At 40.6% G+C, this 21,524-nt stretch overlaps 2 protein-coding genes across 2 annotated transcripts in view; one reads left to right on the top strand and one right to left on the bottom strand.

The window, feature by feature from the left end:
* LOC135553775 (metalloproteinase inhibitor 2-like) overlaps window positions 1-21,524 on the bottom strand; it is a 126,071-nt gene that overhangs the window by 39,571 nt on the left and 64,976 nt on the right. The gene's annotated exons all lie outside the window — the stretch shown is intronic.
* Window positions 2,912-6,129, top strand: LOC135553774 (metalloproteinase inhibitor 2-like). Its single transcript, XM_064985715.1, has 5 exons — window positions 2,912-3,041; window positions 4,176-4,246; window positions 4,892-4,994; window positions 5,574-5,698; window positions 5,844-6,129. Exons 1-5 carry the CDS (start codon window positions 2,912-2,914, stop codon window positions 6,015-6,017), a joined length of 603 nt encoding a protein of 200 aa, XP_064841787.1. The 3' UTR covers window positions 6,018-6,129.

Below are 21,524 nucleotides of genomic sequence, written 5' to 3'. Positions count from 1 at the left end.
TCAGCGTCAACAAAACTTAATCTATCCTGTGTGTGTGTTTAGGTGTGTTGCCTGTACCACACCTGATCTTAATGAGTGCGTTTTTCATTTGAAATGGGGTCTGTTTGAATGGACTAAAATGAACAGCTACGTATGAGTTAAAGATACATGGCATGCTAGCTCCATCCTGGTGGTGCAGTGGACAGCTGGAGCGGAGTTAGAGCGTTATTAAATCTGACTGAAGCGCAGAGCAAGTTGCCCAAAGGCTGGAGCATCGGCCTTCTCGACCGCCTCCAATATTGCTCCATTACCACTCCAGTACCGCTCACTTCACCAGCTCAGGGCATGCCCGGACCAGCATGCATCTGTAGGCTACTTGTGTGCTGCTTTAGCCCCTTGCTTTAGCTACTGTCGTGGAGTTCACTAAATATTTTCATAAAGAAACTGATAAACACACAGGTGTGAAATCAAGGTGACTTACAAAGATGAGGACCAAGAGAAAGAGAGGGAGTGTGGTGATGTAGTGTCCACAACTAAACAAGAGAGGGAGTGCAGTGATGTAGAGTCCACAACTAAAGAAGAGAGGGAGTGTGGTGATGTAGTGTCCACAACTAAAGAAGAGAGGGATTGAAGTGATGTAGTGTCCACAACTAAAGAAGAGAGGGATTGAAGTGATGTAGCGTCCACAACTAAAGAATCATTGTGAAATCTGAAAAGACATCCCGAAAGCATGATGGTGTACTATGTGCACATTCTAACAGAAAGGAATGTGGTGGGTAGCTAGCTAAGTGTGTCATTATAGCAAAAATATTTATAAACTAAAAATAAGATCTCTTAAAAATGTATTTCATTTTTGTTCTATTATCTTTACTATAGGCTATAACTGATTTTGGCCCAATAGACCTGACATGTTACCTCTTTCAATGAGCTTTCCATTTTGATAGGGTTATTTTACCATAAAATCTTTAGGCCAACCTATAAAATAAAATGTAACAAATCTGCATCCCTGCCCAGCCTAGAAGAGTGTCCCAAAAGGTGTTGAGCATCCTCATTGGCTCTGCAATGTCTGAGAGGGTATTCTCCACTGCTGGCCTGCTCTACCGGCACCAACACCATCACATGAGCCTGAAGCCACAGACTCTGGCCAAACTGGTGTTTCTAAAAGTTAATTCAAAGGCTCTGTATGCTGAGCCTAATAAGGCATTTTTTGTTTCATTTGTATTTAATTCTAATAATACCTGTCTGGCTCCTGAAATGTTTAGATTGTTTTTGCGTTGTTTAATATGACATGTGGCCTATTTGAAATGATGAACGCTTCTTACAGTCACCTTTTCATGTTGTTTACTAGAATACTTTTCATTCAAATCATATAGTTTGGTTTTGATACGTCAAAACCAAATGGTAGGTCCAGGTAGTCAATAAAAATAGATGTGTTTTTGTGATTTTAATGAATGGAGCGAATTTAGAATTGAGGAGTGTTTTTTGTCACTCAATTCCACTCACATGCTCTGATAGAGAACAGAAGATGCCACATTGAAAGAAAAATAAATGTGTTTGTATGATTAATGCCTAAGCAAATTAATTTCCATGTGTCCTTTCTGTGTTTTTGTTCAACAGATAACCCAAACTAAGCTAGCAGTGATTTTAAAAATCGTATGGAAACATGTTCTCAGAATGTTCATTAATTACCTTTGAATAACCTAAAATGTGCGTTCTCAGAACTCTAATAAAACCTTCCATGGCAAATGTTCTCAGAACCTCCCTGCAACCTAAACAAATCTAATTCCCAGAACAGGTGAAATGTTCACTACCATTCTCAGACTGTAAAAAAACTTTTAAAAAAAGACAACGGTCAGGAAAGTATGGTTTCGTTTCCAGAACCAATGGGAAACCAAAAACTTACATTCCCACAACTTCCAAGGAACCAAATGTCCTAGCTTGGAGGCTTTCAAATGGCACTTCAGACAAACAGATAGCAATTTTGGTGCACGCAGAATGGAGTCCTGAGTACATTCAAGTGCGTGTTCCATGGCAAATCTTCTGTTCAGGACAACCCAGGGCATAATGCATGTCACCCTAGTAACTGTGGATTAAGCATAGAGCTCATGAATGTTGACACTGTATATTACATGAGTTTTCAAATATGGAAATGTGAAGTGCACATTCAGATTCAAGGTATGTGGTTTGCTTGTATGACATCAAAGCGGTATTTATTATGATCCTCAAGGTCTCATCTTTCAGAACACATTGACTCCTCTCGATTTAAAGTATTTCCCTCACTCATACAATAACAAATGTGCAAAAGTAGCCCAATAGCGAGGTATGGGGCATCTTCTTGTTGTGCACGGTTTCTGTTCTTCCTGATTACACCCACCTGGTGTCCCTGGTCAAAACCAGTCCCTGATTAAAGGGGAACAATTAAAAAATGCAGTGGCGCTGGATTCACGTCGAGGTCCAGAGTTGAGTTTGAGGGGCCTAACGGCAAGTGAACTGAACTGAGCAGTAGGGCAAGTTGAGCCTGCTTTAAAGTTGCCCCAGGTGTTTAAGAAAAGGAATTCAAACAGGCATATCCTAAAATGGATATTTCTGGTTCATCACCATTGTTTAGGCGAAAGACAGATAATTTATGGCAACCGGGCAAATTGAGCCTGCTCTGAGGTTGTCCCTTTTAATTAAGGAGGGCATTTGTTTCCAATGGAGTTGCTATGGTTCTGGATTAATAGAATTCTCAGCCTACCACTGGCTTGGTTCTGACTGTGGGAGGAGCTCACAGCCTGCAATAAAACGGGCTGATTACATCGAATGAAAACAGAGTTCTAGGTGTTAGTCTGTCTGGGAACATCTTTGCATGTTCTAGTGTAGTTTACAATACAACTGTTCTTTAGCTCCTGGAGGAAACACTTTATTTTACGCTATAGATATATTTTCCAAAATGACTGTGTCTGTAAGCAGTTGTTTCATCACTCTGGTCGTTTTGTTCCTTTGGCAGATCGAAGACATTGCAGAAGCTTGCAAATGCGCTCCTGTGCATCTTCAACAGGCTTTTTGCAACGCAGACGTCGGTAAGGACATTTTGGCAATATTTCTGACATCTCAGGTTCTCAACTCCGGTCCTAGAGTTACTCAAACGGTACAATTTTATTGTAGCCCTGGACAATAACACATGATTCAACAATCATCAGGCCCTCAATGAGTTGAATCAAGTGTTTTTGTCTGGGGATATAACACAGTTCTGTTTGGTATACTCGAAGACTGGAGTTGGCGAACACTGGGCTACTACACTACAATGCGCAACATGCAAACGTTTTAAAGATTCTGTGGTTATAATAATTACCATGACATGATCATTGTATTTACATAAGTAGGCAACAGTAAGATGGGCTACAGCCAAGGCTCTCAAACCCTCTTCCTGGAGAGCTGCCATCCTGTAGGTTTGTGATCCCACTCTAATTTGCACACCTGATTCTAATAATTAGCCAGTTGATGAACTGAATCAGGTTTGTTACAACTGGGTTTGGATTGAAAACCTGCAGGAGGGTAGCTCTCCAGGAACAGGGTTTGAGAGCCCTGGCTGTAGCACTGCCTGAGACTCCTGCTACACCAAGTGTTATATTTGCCTCTAGGCCTACACATTATGCCTACAGTTGAATGCTAAATTATATACACCAAACAAGTTAATACTCTTTCTACATTTAACCCAAGGCACTCAGTTGTAGTCTAGACTTATTTATATCGACTAGTGGTAGGCTACAGATGCCGTGACTTAATTTGAGCCAGTTTCACACCAGGAACATAGTCCTGCAGCAATCTGTATTGTTATGTGGAGTAATATATATTTTTCATTTGTGCAAATCAAGTCTGGCATTTAAGTGAACTTTTCAGGTGGCTTTAAACCTTGAATACACAAGTTTGCAGTTCATGCAATGGGATGATTAAATTAAGGCTGGGTTTAAACTAGGCGTGTTGAATTAAAGGCAGACGACTAGAGCTAGGAATCTAGGACCTGGAGGGATAATGGACTTGTCTGTTGAGCCCAAACAGGGTGAACTTATGCACAACATTTTTAAGACTGTAATATCTTGTCTGTGACGTGTTCTGTTGTCTTAGATCTCATAACGCCCTTAAACCATCAGTGTCTAACTGACCATTGAAAGGAAAATGGGGCTTGTCAGTTAAACCACGTTTCTCTCTTCCAGTGATCAGGGCAAAGGTGGTTGGTGTGGAAGTTGTGTCTGGTAACACCAAGTATGACATCCAACAGATCAAGGTATGATCAGCCTTTTTATTAAGTGGTTGTTCCTTCCTGCACTGACACATTGAAGCCCCCTGAACCCCAGTCTGACAGCTGGCCCCAGTTCTCTCTTCCCCTTCCCCTTCAGTGTTTGCAGATCTGGATTGGCATAAACAGTGCAGTTGTGGAGCTTCCACCATATGAAATGGAGCTTCAGTAGAAATGCCTCTTGCTGGAAAGCACATTATTCAGTTGCTGTTCCTACCAGTCCTAGACTATGGTGACATCATGCACTGCACTTTATTACTGGTGATGGGGGTTGGTACTCATCCCTGCATTCTCTACCAGGAAGTTGTCTGGCTCTTTGTTACTTTAGTTGATCAATTGCCAGATGTTCTTTTATAAAGCACTTTTACTAACTCTCACTGTACCGAACATTATTACTGACCTTTAGACATTATAGTTAGTCTCTCAGATCAGGGATGTTTCACTCTGGATATTCCATTGGGCTCTCCTGAGTTTGATGAATCTGCTTGAAATATTTTTTGATCTGCAAACATCCGGATGGGATATAGGGAGGGAATTAGGAAACACCTAATGCCTGAGAGCTGTAGTCAGTTAGGTTAAAGTGTATATTTAGATGTTTGACAGATCCTTTGTTCTCTCCTTGTGATTGGCTAGATGTTCAAAGGTCCTGACCGGGTTATCCACGCCATCTTCACTTCATCCTCCTCAGCCTCGTGTGGTGTGACCCTGGAAATCAACAAGGAGTATCTCTTCACAGGTGTGGTTCTCACTGTTACCCAAGTTCATTGTTATCGCTGGTTAACCTGCTCAACCTATGCTTGCAGCATCATGGCCTATTCTGAACTATTGACTTCATCTTGTACAAGTCAAGTGCTTCAGAAAAAATACTTTTTTTTAATTTAAAGTTTATTTAACTAGGCAAGTCAGTTCAAAACAAATTCTCGTTTGCAATGACGGCCAAACCCTGACGACGCTGGGCCCCTTGTGTGCCGCCCTATGGGACTCCCAATCACGGCCGGATGTGATACAGCCTGGCTCTTCCTGTTACACTTTATAATACCTAATGTTAAGAATTTAAATGTTTAATGCTTAGAAATGTTTACAACTAATGCATCACTTATTTATTATGCTAAATTCTAGTGTTCCAGGCTGCATCAATATGTCTTCCTGCTCCAGGGTAAAGTTAACCCCAGGGACAGATCTAGGATCTGTTTCACCCTCCCCCAATTCTAATCTTAACCATTTGTGGGGGAAAGAAGGGGAACTTATCAAATATCAGCATCTGGGGGTTACCTTTTACCCCACAGGTTGTTGACTCACTGTCTTCTGTCTTCAGGCAGCCTAAGTACCGATGGCAGGATGCGTATAGGCATGTGTAACTTTATTCGGTACTGGGACGACTTGAATGGCACACAAAAGAAGAGCTTGACTCAACGCTACCGAACCGGCTGTGCTTGCACGGTGTGTGACACGAATTATAGTAAAATTACTTTACACCACTTGTTCAATTTTTACTTTGTCACATTGGCTAAACACAAGAGCTTTAGTATTGGGGTAATGATCAGTTGGTGATCTGGGTCTTTCTCTCCCCTGCTCTGAGCTACAGATCATCCGCTGCTCTTCCCTCCCCTGTCCCGTCAGCGCCCCAGATGAGTGCCTTTGGACAGACTGGTTGTTGCATGATGGCCAAAGCGGACCCCAGGCCAAGTACTCTGCCTGTCTCATGAGTTTTGATGGGTCCTGTTACTGGTCCAGGGAGATGGATCCATCCAAGAAGTAGTTCCTGGATATTGACTACTCCATAACTCTACAGGCCTTCCACTCACTGCTCAGTGGCTAAATATGCCTGCAATTTAAAAGCTGGTTACTTGTGCAATAAAAATATACTACTCCTCAAATATAGTGCTCCAAGTATTAATTTGTCATTCATCAGTTTAAGTTGGAACCAAAGGTGTTATTGAAAAGCAAAAGTGTGATGTCTGTGTTTCTGACTCGAACATTGTTCCTGAAATACCATCCTAAAGCCTGGGTCGTGTTCAGCTGGACACAATATTGTAGAATAAATGTTTTTTTACATGGTCTTCCTTGATAAAAATGCAGGTGTGGTTCCCTTCTGCACGTTGAATGCATTTTAATGAAATTGCTGAGAACACTCACACTTGCTGACAAAGATTGAGTTTCAGAACCTTGATTCCTAAGTTGTCACTAAGTTTTTCAATATTTTCTCGGACTCACTGGGCAATGTATTCAACACTTGCATCAAAGTGAAACTAATTTTGGATTTGAGTAGTTCAATCCTTTATTTGATATCTAGACATCTGTGCTGAGTGGGTAGACCATGGATATCCATTCAGAATATTTTTGTAAGCTATGTAATGTATTTAACTAGGTGCGCCAGTAAGAACAAATACTTAATTGCAATGACGGCGTAACCTGGACAATGCTGGGCCATCAAACCGGGGTCTGTAGTGACACCTCTAAAACAGATGTAGTGCCTTTAGACCGCTGCGCCCCCTGGGAGCCCCCAATGCATGCATATTCACCTTTTCAGCACCAATTGGTAATATGCAAATACTCAATTGTATATTTAACATTTCTAATAGGAAACTGGTTTAGACTATTGGTGAAATAAAAATACTGTTCCGGATTGACTGCCCATGTCTAAAAGTAATGGACTATCGTTTCTCTTATTTGAGCTGTTCTTGCTCATTTACCAAATATATTTTTTCTGTATACCACCCCTACCTTGTCACATTGAGACATTCCACAAATTAATATAAAACACACCTGTTAATTGAAATATATCATGAAGCTGGTTGAGAGAATGCAAAGCTGTCATCAAGGCAAAGGGTGGCTACTTTGAAGAATCTCATATTTTTGTATAATGCTTTTTTTGGGGGTTACATGATTCCATATTTGCTATTTCATAGTTTGTCTTAAATATTCTACAATGTAGAAAATAGTAAAAATTAAGAAACCCTGGAATTAGTAAGTCAACTTTTGACTGGTACTGTACATCTGTCCAATTGAAAGATAACATATAGCTGGCTAAGTCAAAATTGTCCAAACCGAAACTCTCACAACTGCAACAATTGACACCATAAAGATAGTAGATATATATATTGTCACACCCTGACCATAGTTTACTTTGTATGTTTCTATGTTTTGGTTGGTCAGGGTGTGATCTGAGTGGGCATTCTATGTTGGATGTCTTGTTTGTCTATTTCTGTCTGGCCTGATATGGTTCTCAATCGGAGGCAGGTGTTAGTCATTGTCTCTGATTGGGAACCATATTTAGGTAGCCTGGGTTTCACTGTGTGTTTGTGGGTGATGGTTCCTGTCTCTGTGTTTTGCACCAGATAGGACTGTTTAGGTTTTTGCACGTTTGTTGTTATGTTAGTTTACTCGTGTATAGTTTCTTTATTAAAGTACAATGAATAACAACCACGCTGCATTTTGTTCCGCCTCTCCTTCTACAGACGAGAATCGTGACATATATATGCTGAGTATACCCAACATTAGGAACACCTTCCTCATTTTGATTTCCACCCCCCTTTTTTGCCCTCAGAACAGCCTAAATTCATGTGGACATGGACTCTACTGGGCGTCAAAAGCGTTCCACAGGAATGCTGGCCCATGTTTACTCCAATGCTTCCCACAGTTGTGTCAAGTTGACTGGGTGTCTTGGGTGGTGGACCATTCTTGATGCACACGGGAAACTGTTGAGCATTAAAAACCCAGGAGTGTTGCAGTTCTTGACACAAACCGGTGCGCCTGGCTCCCACTACCATACCCAGTGGAGAGTATTGAGATGCATAGACAGCAGGGAGGATTCCAACCCTCCAAGAGCCCAAACATTGGAATGCATTTGGCCAAAACATAGAAATCTATAACGTGCCATACAGTACTGGAATACTGTACTGTGCTCTACTTTAGTGTACTGTACTTTTGCATACTGCAACTCTGATGCACATGGGAATATCTTTGGTTTGTCTCTGACATTCAGAAGCTGAGCTACGACCTGAAGTCGAAGAATCAAAGAAATTGGATGTTGGTTGGGAAGTATGCCACTTCAACATTCAGTCAGAACTAGCAAAATCTAAAATATCCAACTTGCTAATTCGTTGAATGCGGCACGTGATTAACTACGACCAGATAGCAAGTCAAAAATGTCAGTTTCCTAGTTCTGACTAGCATGTGAACACGGCATCAATCTTCTACAATGTGTGACTATGTTTCTATCAATTGATATGTTCACTTTGCCTAATAAAATACAGTATGTATGATTCAAATAAATGACCGTAAAACATAGTTGGGGAAATCGGGTCGAGGATTTATTTTCCCATATCCATCATTATTAAATAGCCTATCTAAAATATGTTAGGAGTCTTGTTAAACTATGTCGAAATGCAGGAAATAAGCTTCAAAACAACATTTTCCAAGGTCCCTCAAATTGAACAAAATCATGCTGGTGTTGTAATTAATATAGGCTATCTCATTATGTGAAAAGGCAGACCCTGGGGAATAAACCCCTGCTCTACTGTACTGTACCCTACTCAACTGTACCCTACTCTACTGTAGCCTACTCTACTGTAGCCTACTCTACTGTACTGTACACTACTCTACTGTAGCCTACTCTACTGTACTGAACCCTATTCTACTGTACTGTACATTACTGTACCCTACTCAACTGTACCCTACTCTACTGTAGCCTACTCTACTGTAGCCTACTCTACTGTACTGTACACTACCCTACTGTAGCCTACTCTACTGTACTGAACCCTATTCTACTGTACTGTACGGTACCCTACTGTACTCTACACTGCTTTACTGAACCCTATTGTACTGTACTGTACCCTACTGTACTCTACATTGCTGTACTGTACTCTACACTGCTGTACCCTACTCTACTGTACTCTACTGTACCATACCCAACTGTACTGTACCCCACTCTACTCTGCTCTACTGTACTCTACCCTGCTGTACTGTACCCTACTATACTCTGCTGTACTGTACCCTACTCTACTCTGCTGTATCCCACTCTGCTGTATCCTACTCTGCTGTATCCTACTCTACTCTACTGTACTGTACTGTACCCTACTCTACTCTGCTGTACTGTACTGTACCCTACTCTACTCTGCTGTACTGTACTCTACTCTACTCTACTGTACCCTACTCTACTCTGCTGTACTGTACTGTATCCTACTCTACTCTGCTGTACTGTACCCTACTCTACTCTGCTGTACTCTACTCTGCTCTACTGTACTCTGCTGTACTGTACCCTACTCTACTCTGCTGTACTCTACTCTGCTGTGCTCTACTGTACTCTACTTTACTCTGCTGCACTGTACCCTACTCTACTCTGCTCTACTCTACTCTGCTGTGCTCTACTGTACTCTGCTGTAATGTACCCTACTCTGCTGTGCTGTACTGTACCCTACTCTACTCTGCTGTACTCTACTCTACTCTGCTGTACTCTGCTGTGCTGTACTGTACTGTATGTGAAAAGGCAGACCCTGGGGAATAAACCCCTGCTCTACTGTACCGTACCCTACACTGCTGTACCCTACTCTACTGTAGCCTACTCTACTGTACTGAACCCTATTCTACTGTACTGTACGGTACCCTACTGTGCTCTACTCTGCTGTACCGTACTCTACTGGAGCCTGCTCTATTCTACTGAATCCTATTGTACTGTACTGTACCCTACTCTACTCTGCTCTACTGTACTCTACTCTGCTGTACTGTACCCTACTCTACTCTGCTGTACCCTACTCTACTCTGCTATACTCTATTCTGCTGTGCTGTGCTGTACTCTACTGTACTCTACTCTACTCTGCTGTACTGTACTCTACTCTGCTGTACTGTACCCTACTCTACTCTGCTCTACTGTACTCTACTCTGCTGTACTGTCCCCTACTCTACTCTGCTATACTCTACTCTGCTGTGCTGTACTCTACTGTACTCTACTCTACTCTGCTGTACTGTACTCTACTCTGCTGTACTGTACCCTACTCTACTCTGCTGTACTCTACTCTGCTGTGCTCTACTGTACTCTACTCTGCTGCACTGTACCCTACTCTACTCTGCTCTACTCTACTCTGCTGTGCTCTACTGTACTCTACTTTACTCTGCTGTAATGTACCCTACTCTGCTGTGCTGTACTCTACTCTACTCTGCTGTACCCTAATCTACTCTGTTGTACTGTACTGTACTGTACTTTACTCTGCTGTACTGTACCCTACTCTACTCTGCTGTACCCTACTCTGCTGTACTGTACTGTACTCTACTGTACTGTACTGTACCCTACTCTACTCTGCTGTACTGTACTGTACTTTACTCTACTCTGCTGTGCTGTCCTGTCCTGTACTGTACCCTACTCTACTCTGCTGTACCCTACTCTGCTGTACTCTACTCTGCTGTACTCTACACTACTATGCTGTACCCTACTCTGCTGTACTGTACTGTACTCCACTCTGCTGTTCTGTACTGTACTATACTCTACTGTACTGTACTGTACCCTACTCTACTCTACTCTGCTGTACTGTACTTTACTCTACTCTGCTGTGCTGTACTGTACTGTACCCTACTCTACTCTGCTGTACTCTACTCTACTCTGCTGTACCCTACTCTGCTGTACTGTACTGTACTCCACTCTGCTGTTCTGTACTGTACTGTACTCTACTCTACTGTACTCTACTGTACTGTACCCTACTCTACACTGCTGTACTGTACTGTACTGTACCCTACTCTACTCTGCTGTACTGTACTGTACTGTACTGTACCCTACTCTACTCTGCTGTACTCTACTCTACTCTAATATACTTGAGTTTCTTACAATTGAAGAAAGGGCCCATGGACTGTTGATCGAGTGGTCTTGGTCTTGAGACCACATCAATTCATTCTTTAACTTGTCATGGTCTCAACTTATTGGGTCTAGGTCAAATGTCGTGGTATAAATCTTGGTCTTCGCTCCTGGATATTATCTTAGTCTTTGGTTTACACACCATAGGCAACCCAATTTGAAGAAGACAATACTTTCTGATCATAGGCTGATTACTCCCAACCTATAGGAATCCCCACCCAGTTGACCACTTTTAAATGGGGGAAGCCCTCGATGGCAATGTCTTTCCCAAAATGAGTTATATCCATCTAGAGTCCTCCATTTATCTCTATGATTGACACTTCACAGCGAAATGCAAATTAACACACAATAGAGATTACACTTCTCTAAATGAAATGTAAAGGTTTTGAAAATCAGGTTAAAAATCATGTTTTTAATTTGGTATGTAAATATATTTTATATGTTCATCTGTAATAGAAGGTTAATTAAAATTAACTCTACTGTAGTTGGTTCTTCCTTTATTGCAACTTTTTCACTATGTTTCAGTAGTGACACATTGAGTGGGGTGGTAGGGAATTCAGGGAAATATTTCAAATCTGCAGTAGGTGTGTGAATAATATACTGTATATTCCTATTGGAAGACATACAGTGGGTCAAAAAAAGTATTTAGTCAGCCACCAATTGTGCAAGTTCTCCCACTTAAAAAAAATGTATTTGCAAATTATGGTGGAAAAAGAATATTTGGTCAATAACAAAAGTTTATCTCAATACATTGTTATATACCCTTTGTTGGCAATGACAGAGGTCAAACGTTTTCTGTAAGTCTTCACAAGGTTTTCACACACTGTTGCTGGTATTTTGGCCCATTCCTCCATGCAGATCTCCTCTAGAGCAGTGATGTTTTGGGGCTTTCAACTCCCTCCAAAGATTTTCTATGTGGTTGAGATCTGGAGACTGGCTAGGCCACTCCAGGACCTTGAAATGCTTCTTACGAAGCCACTCCTTCGTTGCCCGGGCGGTGTGTTTGGGATCATTGTCATGCTGAAAGACTCAGCCACGTTTCATCTTCAATGCCCTTGCTGATGGAAGGAGGTTTTCACTCAAAATCTCACGACACATGGCCCCATTCATTCTTTCCTTTACACGGATCAGTTGTCCTGGTCCCTTTGCAGAAAAACAGCCCCAAAGCATGATGTTTCCACCCCCATGCTTCACAGTAGGTATGGTGTTCTTTGGATGCAACTCAGCATTCTTTGTCCTCCAAACACAAGTTTTTACCAAAAAGTTATATTTTCTCCAAACACAAATAAATTGTCTTAGGCCATAAATACATAATGTTACCACTTTGTTTCTTCTGGCCAGATGGGTCAGGGCGTATAGAGGCCAACAGTTGATCAGACTGATACTCCAGGTCAGATCACTAATGTTTAGGTGTAGGCTGCTACAATATTTCTCTGAAGACTTTTTGCTTGTCTATTGGGAGTGAGTTATTTTACTGTTTGCTAAAATAATACCAGTGGGAAGATGATGGCACATGTCTATATAAATCAGAGCGCACTCTGCACAACCTGTAATTTCTGTGAATCTGATTGGACAAAGAGGTGGCACCACAGGTCCCAGAGTGGTGAGAACATTTTTTTTCTTCTGCTGTAAAGTTACCCCAGGAGATTTATTCCCCCTGAAAGCAACAAACTGGAAGGATGCGACTGGAAGGATGCGACTGGAAGGATGCGACTGGAAGGATGTATGTAACACTGTGTGGCTATAATAAACCCTGGGAGGACTTGAGTGTCGCACAAAAGAAGAGCTTGACTTGCCGTTACCAAAGAGGCTGCAATTGCAAGGTGTGTGTGTGTGATGGGAATTAGTCATTACTGTACACCAATATACTGTACACCTTATACTTTACAGGCCATTTGCTTTGTTATTTAAAGATGCCTTAATTTAAAAAAATATTATGATTTATATTAAATAAAAGTGCTTACTGGTCACTTCTAATAATGCAATAAAATAAACTACAAGTTAATTATAGTGCTCCAAGTGTTAATTATAGTGCTCCAAGTGTTAATTATAGTGCTCCAAGTGTTAATTATAGTGCTCCAAGTGTTAATTATAGTGCTCCAAGTGTTAATTATAGTGCTCCAAGTGTTAATTATAGTGCTCCAAGTGTTAATTATAGTGCTCCAAGTGTTAATTTCTTCTGCCGTTCATTTGTTACACGTCTTTTAAACAAACAAAAGGTGTTATTGAAACCCAGAATGGTTCTGTGTTGTTGGCCCATGTGGTTGTTTCGAAATAGAACAGTTCCTGAAAATGCCATCCTAAATCCTGGGGTTTGTTCAACAGAGCACAATGTAGAAAGTTCAGATGAATAACAAACTGTCTTCTCTGACAGGAAGACAGGAATCATGTCGGCTCGAATGGCATTTCTATCAGCTACGTTCAACATTTGTCTACTGATTGTGGCCCTTTAGTAGTTTGGGTCTAAACCAGGGCTTTAGCTATGTAATGACATTGACCAAATTAAACCACTTTGATTCTTACTTCCTTGCTTTATAAGCCAGAACATTATTCTTGGTGTATATTCTTCAGTGGATGAATATTCTGTTCATTCTTATGCACAATGGTATGTTCCTGTGCTAATAGAATTAGGAAACTGAGGATGTCTTGCAAACTGGTTGTTATACAATTGCCATATTCAGCCAGTTGGATTATTATTTGATTAGCACAGGAGTGGTACAAGTGCCACACTGACTGACATCACTGGGTTGAATTCACTATAACTGTTTTATTCAATTGAATGGCTTCTCTGCTTATCTTACTATGGACAAAAATATTCAGTTTCTCTGCAACGAGATGGTAAACCTGGTTGATTTGGTTCACAGTGCAGGTTAGCGTTTCTCTTTAATCTTGTACTGGAGTCCACATTGCAGATGGGCACAGGCATAAAATCACCACACTGCTAACCTTAAATTAAGATAAAAAAGCAAATTTCCTTAATGAATTGTTATAATTTTGACTGTGCAGCTGGCCTAAGGGGAAATCGCCCAGGTCTGCCTCCAGGACAAGACTCATGACAAACATCAACCTGATCAGTGTAATGTTTACAGTGAGTATTCATTCACCACCCCTTGATTTTTTTTCTTTCTTTTTTTAGCGGGATTGAAATCGATTTTGAAAAAAATAGGGATCCCCCAAAAAATATAGACAAATGAATAAAAAAATAGGAATCCCCCCAAAAAAAATATAGACAAATGAATAAAAAAATAGGGATCCCCCCCCCAAAATACAGACAAATTAACAAAAATAGGATCCCCCAAAAATACAGACAAACGAATAAAAATAGGGATCCCCCAAAAATACAGACAAATGAACAAAAACTAGTCGTAAAGTATTAACTGCCTTTAGGCCTAAATTAGGTTAAGGAAAAGCATTTGGCTTTAATCACATAAATGACATGGACTGAAATAGTGGTTTACATGATTTTTGAGCGACTACCCTTCCTCTGTTCCTTATACATCTGCAAGGTTCCTCAAAGACCAGGGAGCTTTTTGAAAGGCTTATAAAGAAGGGCAGTGATTGGTAGATGGGTAACAAAGTTAACAATTATGCTGTGGATTATGGATAACACCACCCAGACATAAAAGATAGTCATCTTTCTGAACTGAGCTGCAGGACAGGAAGGAAACTGCTCAGGGGTGTCACCACAAGGCCAATGGGGATGTTAAAATGACTACGGACTTCAATGGCTGTGATGGGAGAAAACCGAGAATGGATCAACATCGTAGTGAATCTACAATAATGACCTAAATGACAGTGAAAATAAAAATATTCCATAACATGCATCTTGTATGTAACAAGGCACTAAAGTAATACTGCAAAAAACATCTTGAATTATACACTTTTTGGTTTAAATGCAAAGCATTAAGTTGGGGGCAAATCCAACAACATATCACTGAGTTACTGCCTCCTTATTTTCAAGCATCTTGGAGGGCTATATAAATACATTTGATTTGAATTTGATTTGCATCATGGTATGTGAATCCTTGACCTTGGCAAAGACTGGGGAGTTTTTCAGGATAAGAAGATACAGGATGGAGCTAAGCACAGGCAAAATCCCAAAGAAAAACCTGCTTCAGTCTGCTTACACCAGACACTGGGAGAGGAATGCACCTTTCAGAAATACAATAATCTACAAAGTTCCTGACTGGTCACGTCAGTTTTGACTGAAATGTCCTTGAAAATTGCTGTCGAGCAAATATTGCCCAATCTAGGTGTGCAAAGCTCTCAGAGACTTAGGGGTCTATTCAATCAGATCCTCTTTAGCCAACATCCGCATAGCAGTTGTTTTGGCGGTGTCGTGTCAGAGCTGTTAAATCCACAAGTGGCTCCTGGAATTATAGCTAAAACAGAAGGGGCCACATATTGCCGTTGACTGCACAGAGTTGCATTAAGAGAAAACCCTGTAATCTTGTTTAAAGTTTCAACCACCCCAAAATATCTCACTATATAGAACACGTAGCCTATAAAACACTATATTACTACCATTACTACTGCCATCACTACCAATACTACTACTACTACTTCACAATAAATACTTCTAGACTAGCAAGCATACCACATTTACTTCTGTAAATGTCCTTTTCTAGTTTTTTAAATACATTTCATAGGTGTTCTGATTAGACAAACTCTGTTCTCATTATGGCCCATATAAAACCGTTTTGCAAGTGATTAATCACTGTCTTACCCTACACAGAGATTGATAAGGTCTGAAAGGGACATCCCTATTGGCCAAGCCTGCAGTCTTTCTTGGTTAACTGATGATTTTGGTAACTTGCCTGAAAAAGGAAAAATAGTTGTTTACACACAGAAATGCCAGAACTTGTCGGTCTCTTAATTAAACAACAGGAAAGAAGCTGAAAAATCTAGTTTTCTGACTATGTGTAGCACTACCTAGCATGCTTGCTAGCTTGTTATCACCCACATGAGGGCGAAGCTGGTGTGTTTAGGCTGGTTAGTTACCACTAAATAGTGTATCTCGGCCTGAATAACAGGATAAATGTGTCTCTGCTCGCCCTGACTAAAAGTTACACTTCCAGTGTAGGAGGCTTAAAAAAATGTATTTTGTGACGCCCCTGGAATTCTTTGCAGTTTGGTTGTTTTCTGTTAAAAGTTCCCTGCCTAATGGGACAACAACAGAGCAGGCTCAACTTGCCTCGCTGCCATAATGGACATAAATTGTCCATCTCTCACTTAAAAATGGGTATAAACCAGAAAGATCAGTTTTTTTACTGGAATTCCTTACAATTTTGTGGTTTTCTGTAGAAGAAACCACTTGGTTCAACTCTAACCCTGTAAGCCTTAAAGTCCCTGCATCAACTCTTGGACCAACAGGCTCTGAGACAGCTTCTACCCCCAAGTCATAAAACTGCTTAATAGGCATAAGACGACTAAATAGTAAATGAATTGGTGACTCGGACTACATGCATTGACCCTATCTTACAGTGACTATATTCACACCCACACGACTCCAAATAAATACACAGCACGTACTGTCCACGCACACTGAACGTACACTCTCACACAAAACCCACACATGTTGACATACACTACACACACACACTTTTACACATCATATGCTGCTACTCTGCTGTTTATTTTACTATTATTATTATCTATCCTGATGCCTCATCACATTACCCTGTCTTCATGTACATATCTACCTCAAATACCTTATTATTATCTATCCTGATGCCTAGTCACATTACCCTGCCTTCATGTACATATCTACCTCAAATACCTTATTATTATCTATCCTGATGCCTAGTCACATTACCCTGTCTTCATGTACATATCTACCTCAAATACCTTATTATTATCTATCCTGATGCCTCGTCACATTACCCTGTCTTCATGTACATATCTACCTCAAATACCTTATTATTATCTATCCTGATGCCTCGTCACATTACCCTGTCTTCATGTACATATCTACCTCAAATACCTTATTATTATCTATCCTGATGCCTTGTCACATTATCCTGCCTTCATGTACATATCTACCTCAAATACCTTATTATCTATCCTGATGCCTAGTCACATTACCCTGCCTTCATGTAAATATCTACCTCAAATACCTTATTATTATCTATCCTGATGCCTTGTCACATTACCCTGCCTTCATGTACATATCTACCTCAAATACCTTATTATTATCTATCCTGATGCCTAGTCACATTACCCTGTCTTCATGTACATATCTACCTCAAATAGGGTTTTATATGAGGTTTAGGGTTTTAGATGAGGTTCAGGGTTTTAGATGAAGTTTAGGGTTTTAGATGAGGTTTAGGGTTTTAGATGAGGTTCAGGGTTTTAGTTGAGGTTCAGGGTTTTAGATGAAGTTTAGGGTTTTAGATGAGGTTTAGGGTTTCAGATGAGGTTCAGGGTTTTAGTTGAGGTTCAGGTGAGGTTCAGGGTTTTAGTTGAGGTTCAGGGTTTTAGATGAAGTTTAGGGTTTTAGATGAGGTTTAGGGTTTTAGATGAGGTTTAGGGTTTTAGTTGAGGTTCTGGGTTTTAGATGAAGTTTAGGGTTTCAGATGAGGTTTAGTTCTACCTGGTTTATGTTAGAGAGGCATCCATTAAAGAACAGGCTGTGTTCTATTAGACAGCTAACTCTCAATCCACGATATAGCAGATAATGTAAAGACATAACACATGTGTTTTTTATAACACCAGACTGATTGATAATGTAATAAACTGCACTGGTCAACCAAAACAGCTCCCACAATCTTCTTATTATCAAATAATTTCAGCCAATCATCATTCATTTGTTTCAGGGCCATACATGTTGAGTGCCCTTCCCTATAAGCATGCTGAAAGTCAGGTGTTAATTTGTTTAATGTGAAATAGCATTGTATCTGGACAAACACAATTAAATCCAAAAGTTTCTTAAGCGTCTGTAGCATGTTGATTGGTCAGTTGTTTGAACAAGTACAGGGTGCTTCGCTTTTCCTTCGTAGCGGATGTCACGCCCTGACGTTAGTTATCTTTGTTTTCTTTATTATTTTGGTTAGGTCAGGCGGTGACTAGGGTGGGTTTGTTAGTTTTTGTGCTGTCTAGTTTTATTTGTATATTTAGTTTTTTTTGTTAGTCTAGGTATTTGTATGTCTATGGTGGCCTGAATTGGTTCCCATCGGAAGCAGCTGTTTATCGTTGTCTCTGATTGGGGACCATATTTAGGTAGCCATTTTGTCTAGGGTATTTGTGGGTTCTTATTCTGTTTATTTGCCTGTCTGCACTACTCATATTTGTTTTACGGTTCGTTTTGTTGTTTTCTTAGTTTGTTCAGTGTTCTTTCTTTATTAAAGAAGATTGTACGCTTACCACACTGCGCCTTGGTCTCCTCCATACAACGAACGTGACAGCGGAATAACTTTTGCTTCCCTACAGTTCTGAGGGCACACTCTTTTCTGCAGGCTGAGATTGAAGAAATGGCAAATAGGAGTGACAATATAGTCCGCTACCATCCTCAGTAATTTTCCATCCAAGTTGTCAGTACCAAGTGGTTTGTCATAGTTTTGGTTTGTTATTGTTGTTCACCTATTCCACACTCACTTTACAGAGTTAAAATGACAATGCTTATCTTTCATAACTTGGTCAGTTATGCATGTATATGAAAGTTCAGGGTTTGTTGTTGGCATGTCATGTTTGGCCTACTGTACCCGTCCGATGCAGCAGGCCAGTAAAACAGATTTTTCTTGTTGTTTCATTAAGACACTGACATGTACATGTTTCGTGAGAGTCTTGCCTTTCCATACAGGGGTCAATCACTATTTATATTTTTGTGAGAAGACCGATTTTCCGGGATGTCTCATGGTCCGACAAACACCGCTGTAACTCAGCCACCTTCCACCGCAGATGCAGAAGGCTGCCAGTGGCGGAAGCGGTGATTGAGATGCAGCCCATTGTGAGGGAAAGTGTTATTGTCTGAAGAGATGGCCTCGAAATGTTCACAGCATCTCCTCTCACTCTATCTTGGTTCGTGCAGGTGACTGTGACCTCTTCCTCAGACCAACTGTCAGTACTTCCAGAACATTGCTCTGGGAACTAAAAGGAGCATCTTGGTTTCAAGGTCCTAGCTTTGAGAGAATAATCATTGAGAGGTATCAGTCAGTCACATGCAGGAAGCAATAAGTTAACAAGAGATAATGAATGTCAATCATGCTTATATGACTTGTTTGTGTAGCATTATATAAGGACTAAAAGGGAATGCCTTAGTTTTCATCAAGCTTGGATTGAGTTTGTGAACCTCTCTGGCTGTGATAATAAAGAGTGATTCATTTCACATCAAATCAAATCAAATCAAATTTTATTATTTCAAACTGACTTCAGGTGTCCCTTCAATTTCCTCCACGATCTTGGCGTCAGTGAAGGTCTGTGAGGGAACACTGGTGGCGCATTCCGTGTGACAGCGTGAGGGAGATTCCTGTCTGAAGAAAGACGACCTGGACCCGCCCAGACCAGACTTTTACTGAGAGGTTCCCGGGGGAAGATACCTGATCCGGCAAACCTCTGAGGGACACGTCTACTGAATTTCAGTAAGTCAACTGTCACGCCTGACCATAGAGAGCTGTTTATTCTCTATATTGGTTGGGGTTTGACAGTGACTGTTGCATGATGCGCATTGACACGGTGTAGTAGGCAGCCTACCAACACGTGAAGAGAAACTACAGAAATGTCTAAATTGCCTTACAACTGTAGGCCTCTATACACCCTGTCCCATCTGGCCAGGGGAAACAAAGTGGTGGTAACAATGTTGTAGCAGCCTACACCTCAACGTTAGAGATCTGACATGCTGTATCAGTCTGATCAACTGTAGGCCTCTATACACCCTGTCCCATCTGGCCAGAAGAAACAAAGTGGTGGTAACATTATGTATTTATAGCATAAGCCACTTTATTTGTCTTAAGAGAATGACATAGGCTCGACTGTTAATGCACCTGTAACTGGTAATTACAGGTAAACAGTCTACACTCTTCACTCTACAGAAGTAGTGCACATTGGGGTTTGAAAAAAATATGTAATTTGTGCCCTATTTTTCCCCCAAACGTTCAGCACACGTCAACCAATATAGGTCAGGTAGGTATGTACAGCATACACTTACTGCATGTTTGAAATGTTTACCTGAATTCCTTACCACCCCAAACCATGTGTCACTACCAAAACATAGTGAAAAGGTTTTGAAGAATGTGGAAAATTAAATTTGTCTGAAGATTACAAAATGAGGGTTCTATGACCCTACTATGATATACCATCTCACTCCATTATCATGTGAACACTATGGGCCCATTAACGTATCCAGTGGGTATTGCCAGGGTTGCAAGCCTTGCGTCACCACTGGAATACTATAAGATGCACGTGTGTAGGTTTACCATTATGCAATCAATAAGAAGCTAAGGGACAAGGAGCTAATATCTTGCAATCGATGTCCTAGCATTACATTATTGAGTTAAACTTAGCTTAGAGAGCAGTGAAATCTTGAAACAATCCAAACATGACAATGAAATTCACACAGTAACATTAATTTAGTTGATTCACGTTTCATCAGTCTTCACACATCTCCTGGAGACAGGGACTACATGTACATTGAAGTATTATGACACAGGACACACCCTGAGAACACTGAATGGTCAGAAACAGTTAGAGACCTCATTAGAGACCTCATGTTGCTCGATCATCCCATTTTTCCAACTTAATTGAGGAAAATAAGAACAATCCGAAAATTATATTTGATACTGTCGCAAAGCTAATTAAAAAGCAGCATTCCCCAAGAGAGGATGGCTTTCACTTGAGCAGTAATAAATTAATGAACTTCTTTGAGGAAAAGATCATGATCATTAGAAAGCAAACTGCGGACTCCTCTTTAAATCTGCGTATTCCTTCAAAGCTCAGTTGTCCCGAGTCTGCACAACTCTGCCAGGACCTAGGATAAAGAGAGACACTCAAGTGTTTTTGTACTATATCTGTTGGAATTATTATGAATAAATGAATAAACAATATCCCCATTTTAAATAGAATTGTAACTAAGTAAACTTATACTCTGTTATATTATATCTGATTAACAATATGAGTTCATAAGAAGGGATTGTGTGACACGGACAAGGAGTAATTAAAGTTAATGAACACCATTCCAACTAGGAAGAAACGAATGGGTTGGGGACTGTGTAAATACATAAGGTCGTTAACCTAGCGTTGAACCTACAGAAACTTAGCTCTGGGGTTTTTAGATAAAACAGTGAGTGCATTCCTAGGTTTTCTGTTAATTAGAACTGTCAGCTCAGTGGTGATCGATAATGTTGAGGGGTCAAAATTACCTGGGAGTGTGTTAGTAAGTTAGAATGAACTTTTCACCTCACTTTGTCCAGGTCGAGAGGAGGGGATTCT

Source organism: Oncorhynchus masou, chromosome 14, assembly GCF_036934945.1.
Source record: "Oncorhynchus masou masou isolate Uvic2021 chromosome 14, UVic_Omas_1.1, whole genome shotgun sequence".
NCBI classification, from domain to species: Eukaryota; Metazoa; Chordata; class Actinopteri; order Salmoniformes; family Salmonidae; genus Oncorhynchus; species Oncorhynchus masou.
This window is presented reverse-complemented; position numbering and strand designations above follow the sequence as displayed.

Bases quoted from the DNA above. Each gene is read 5' to 3' on its own strand.
- LOC135553774 (XM_064985715.1), top strand. From the start codon at position 2,912: ATGACTGTGTCTGTAAGCAGTTGTTTCATCACTCTGGTCGTTTTGTTC. The intron at 4,995-5,573 runs GTGTGGTTCTCA...TTCTGTCTTCAG, and splicing joins CAAGGAGTATCTCTTCACAG to GCAGCCTAAGTACCGATGGC. The intron at 5,699-5,843 runs GTGTGTGACACG...TCTGAGCTACAG, and splicing joins GAACCGGCTGTGCTTGCACG to ATCATCCGCTGCTCTTCCCT.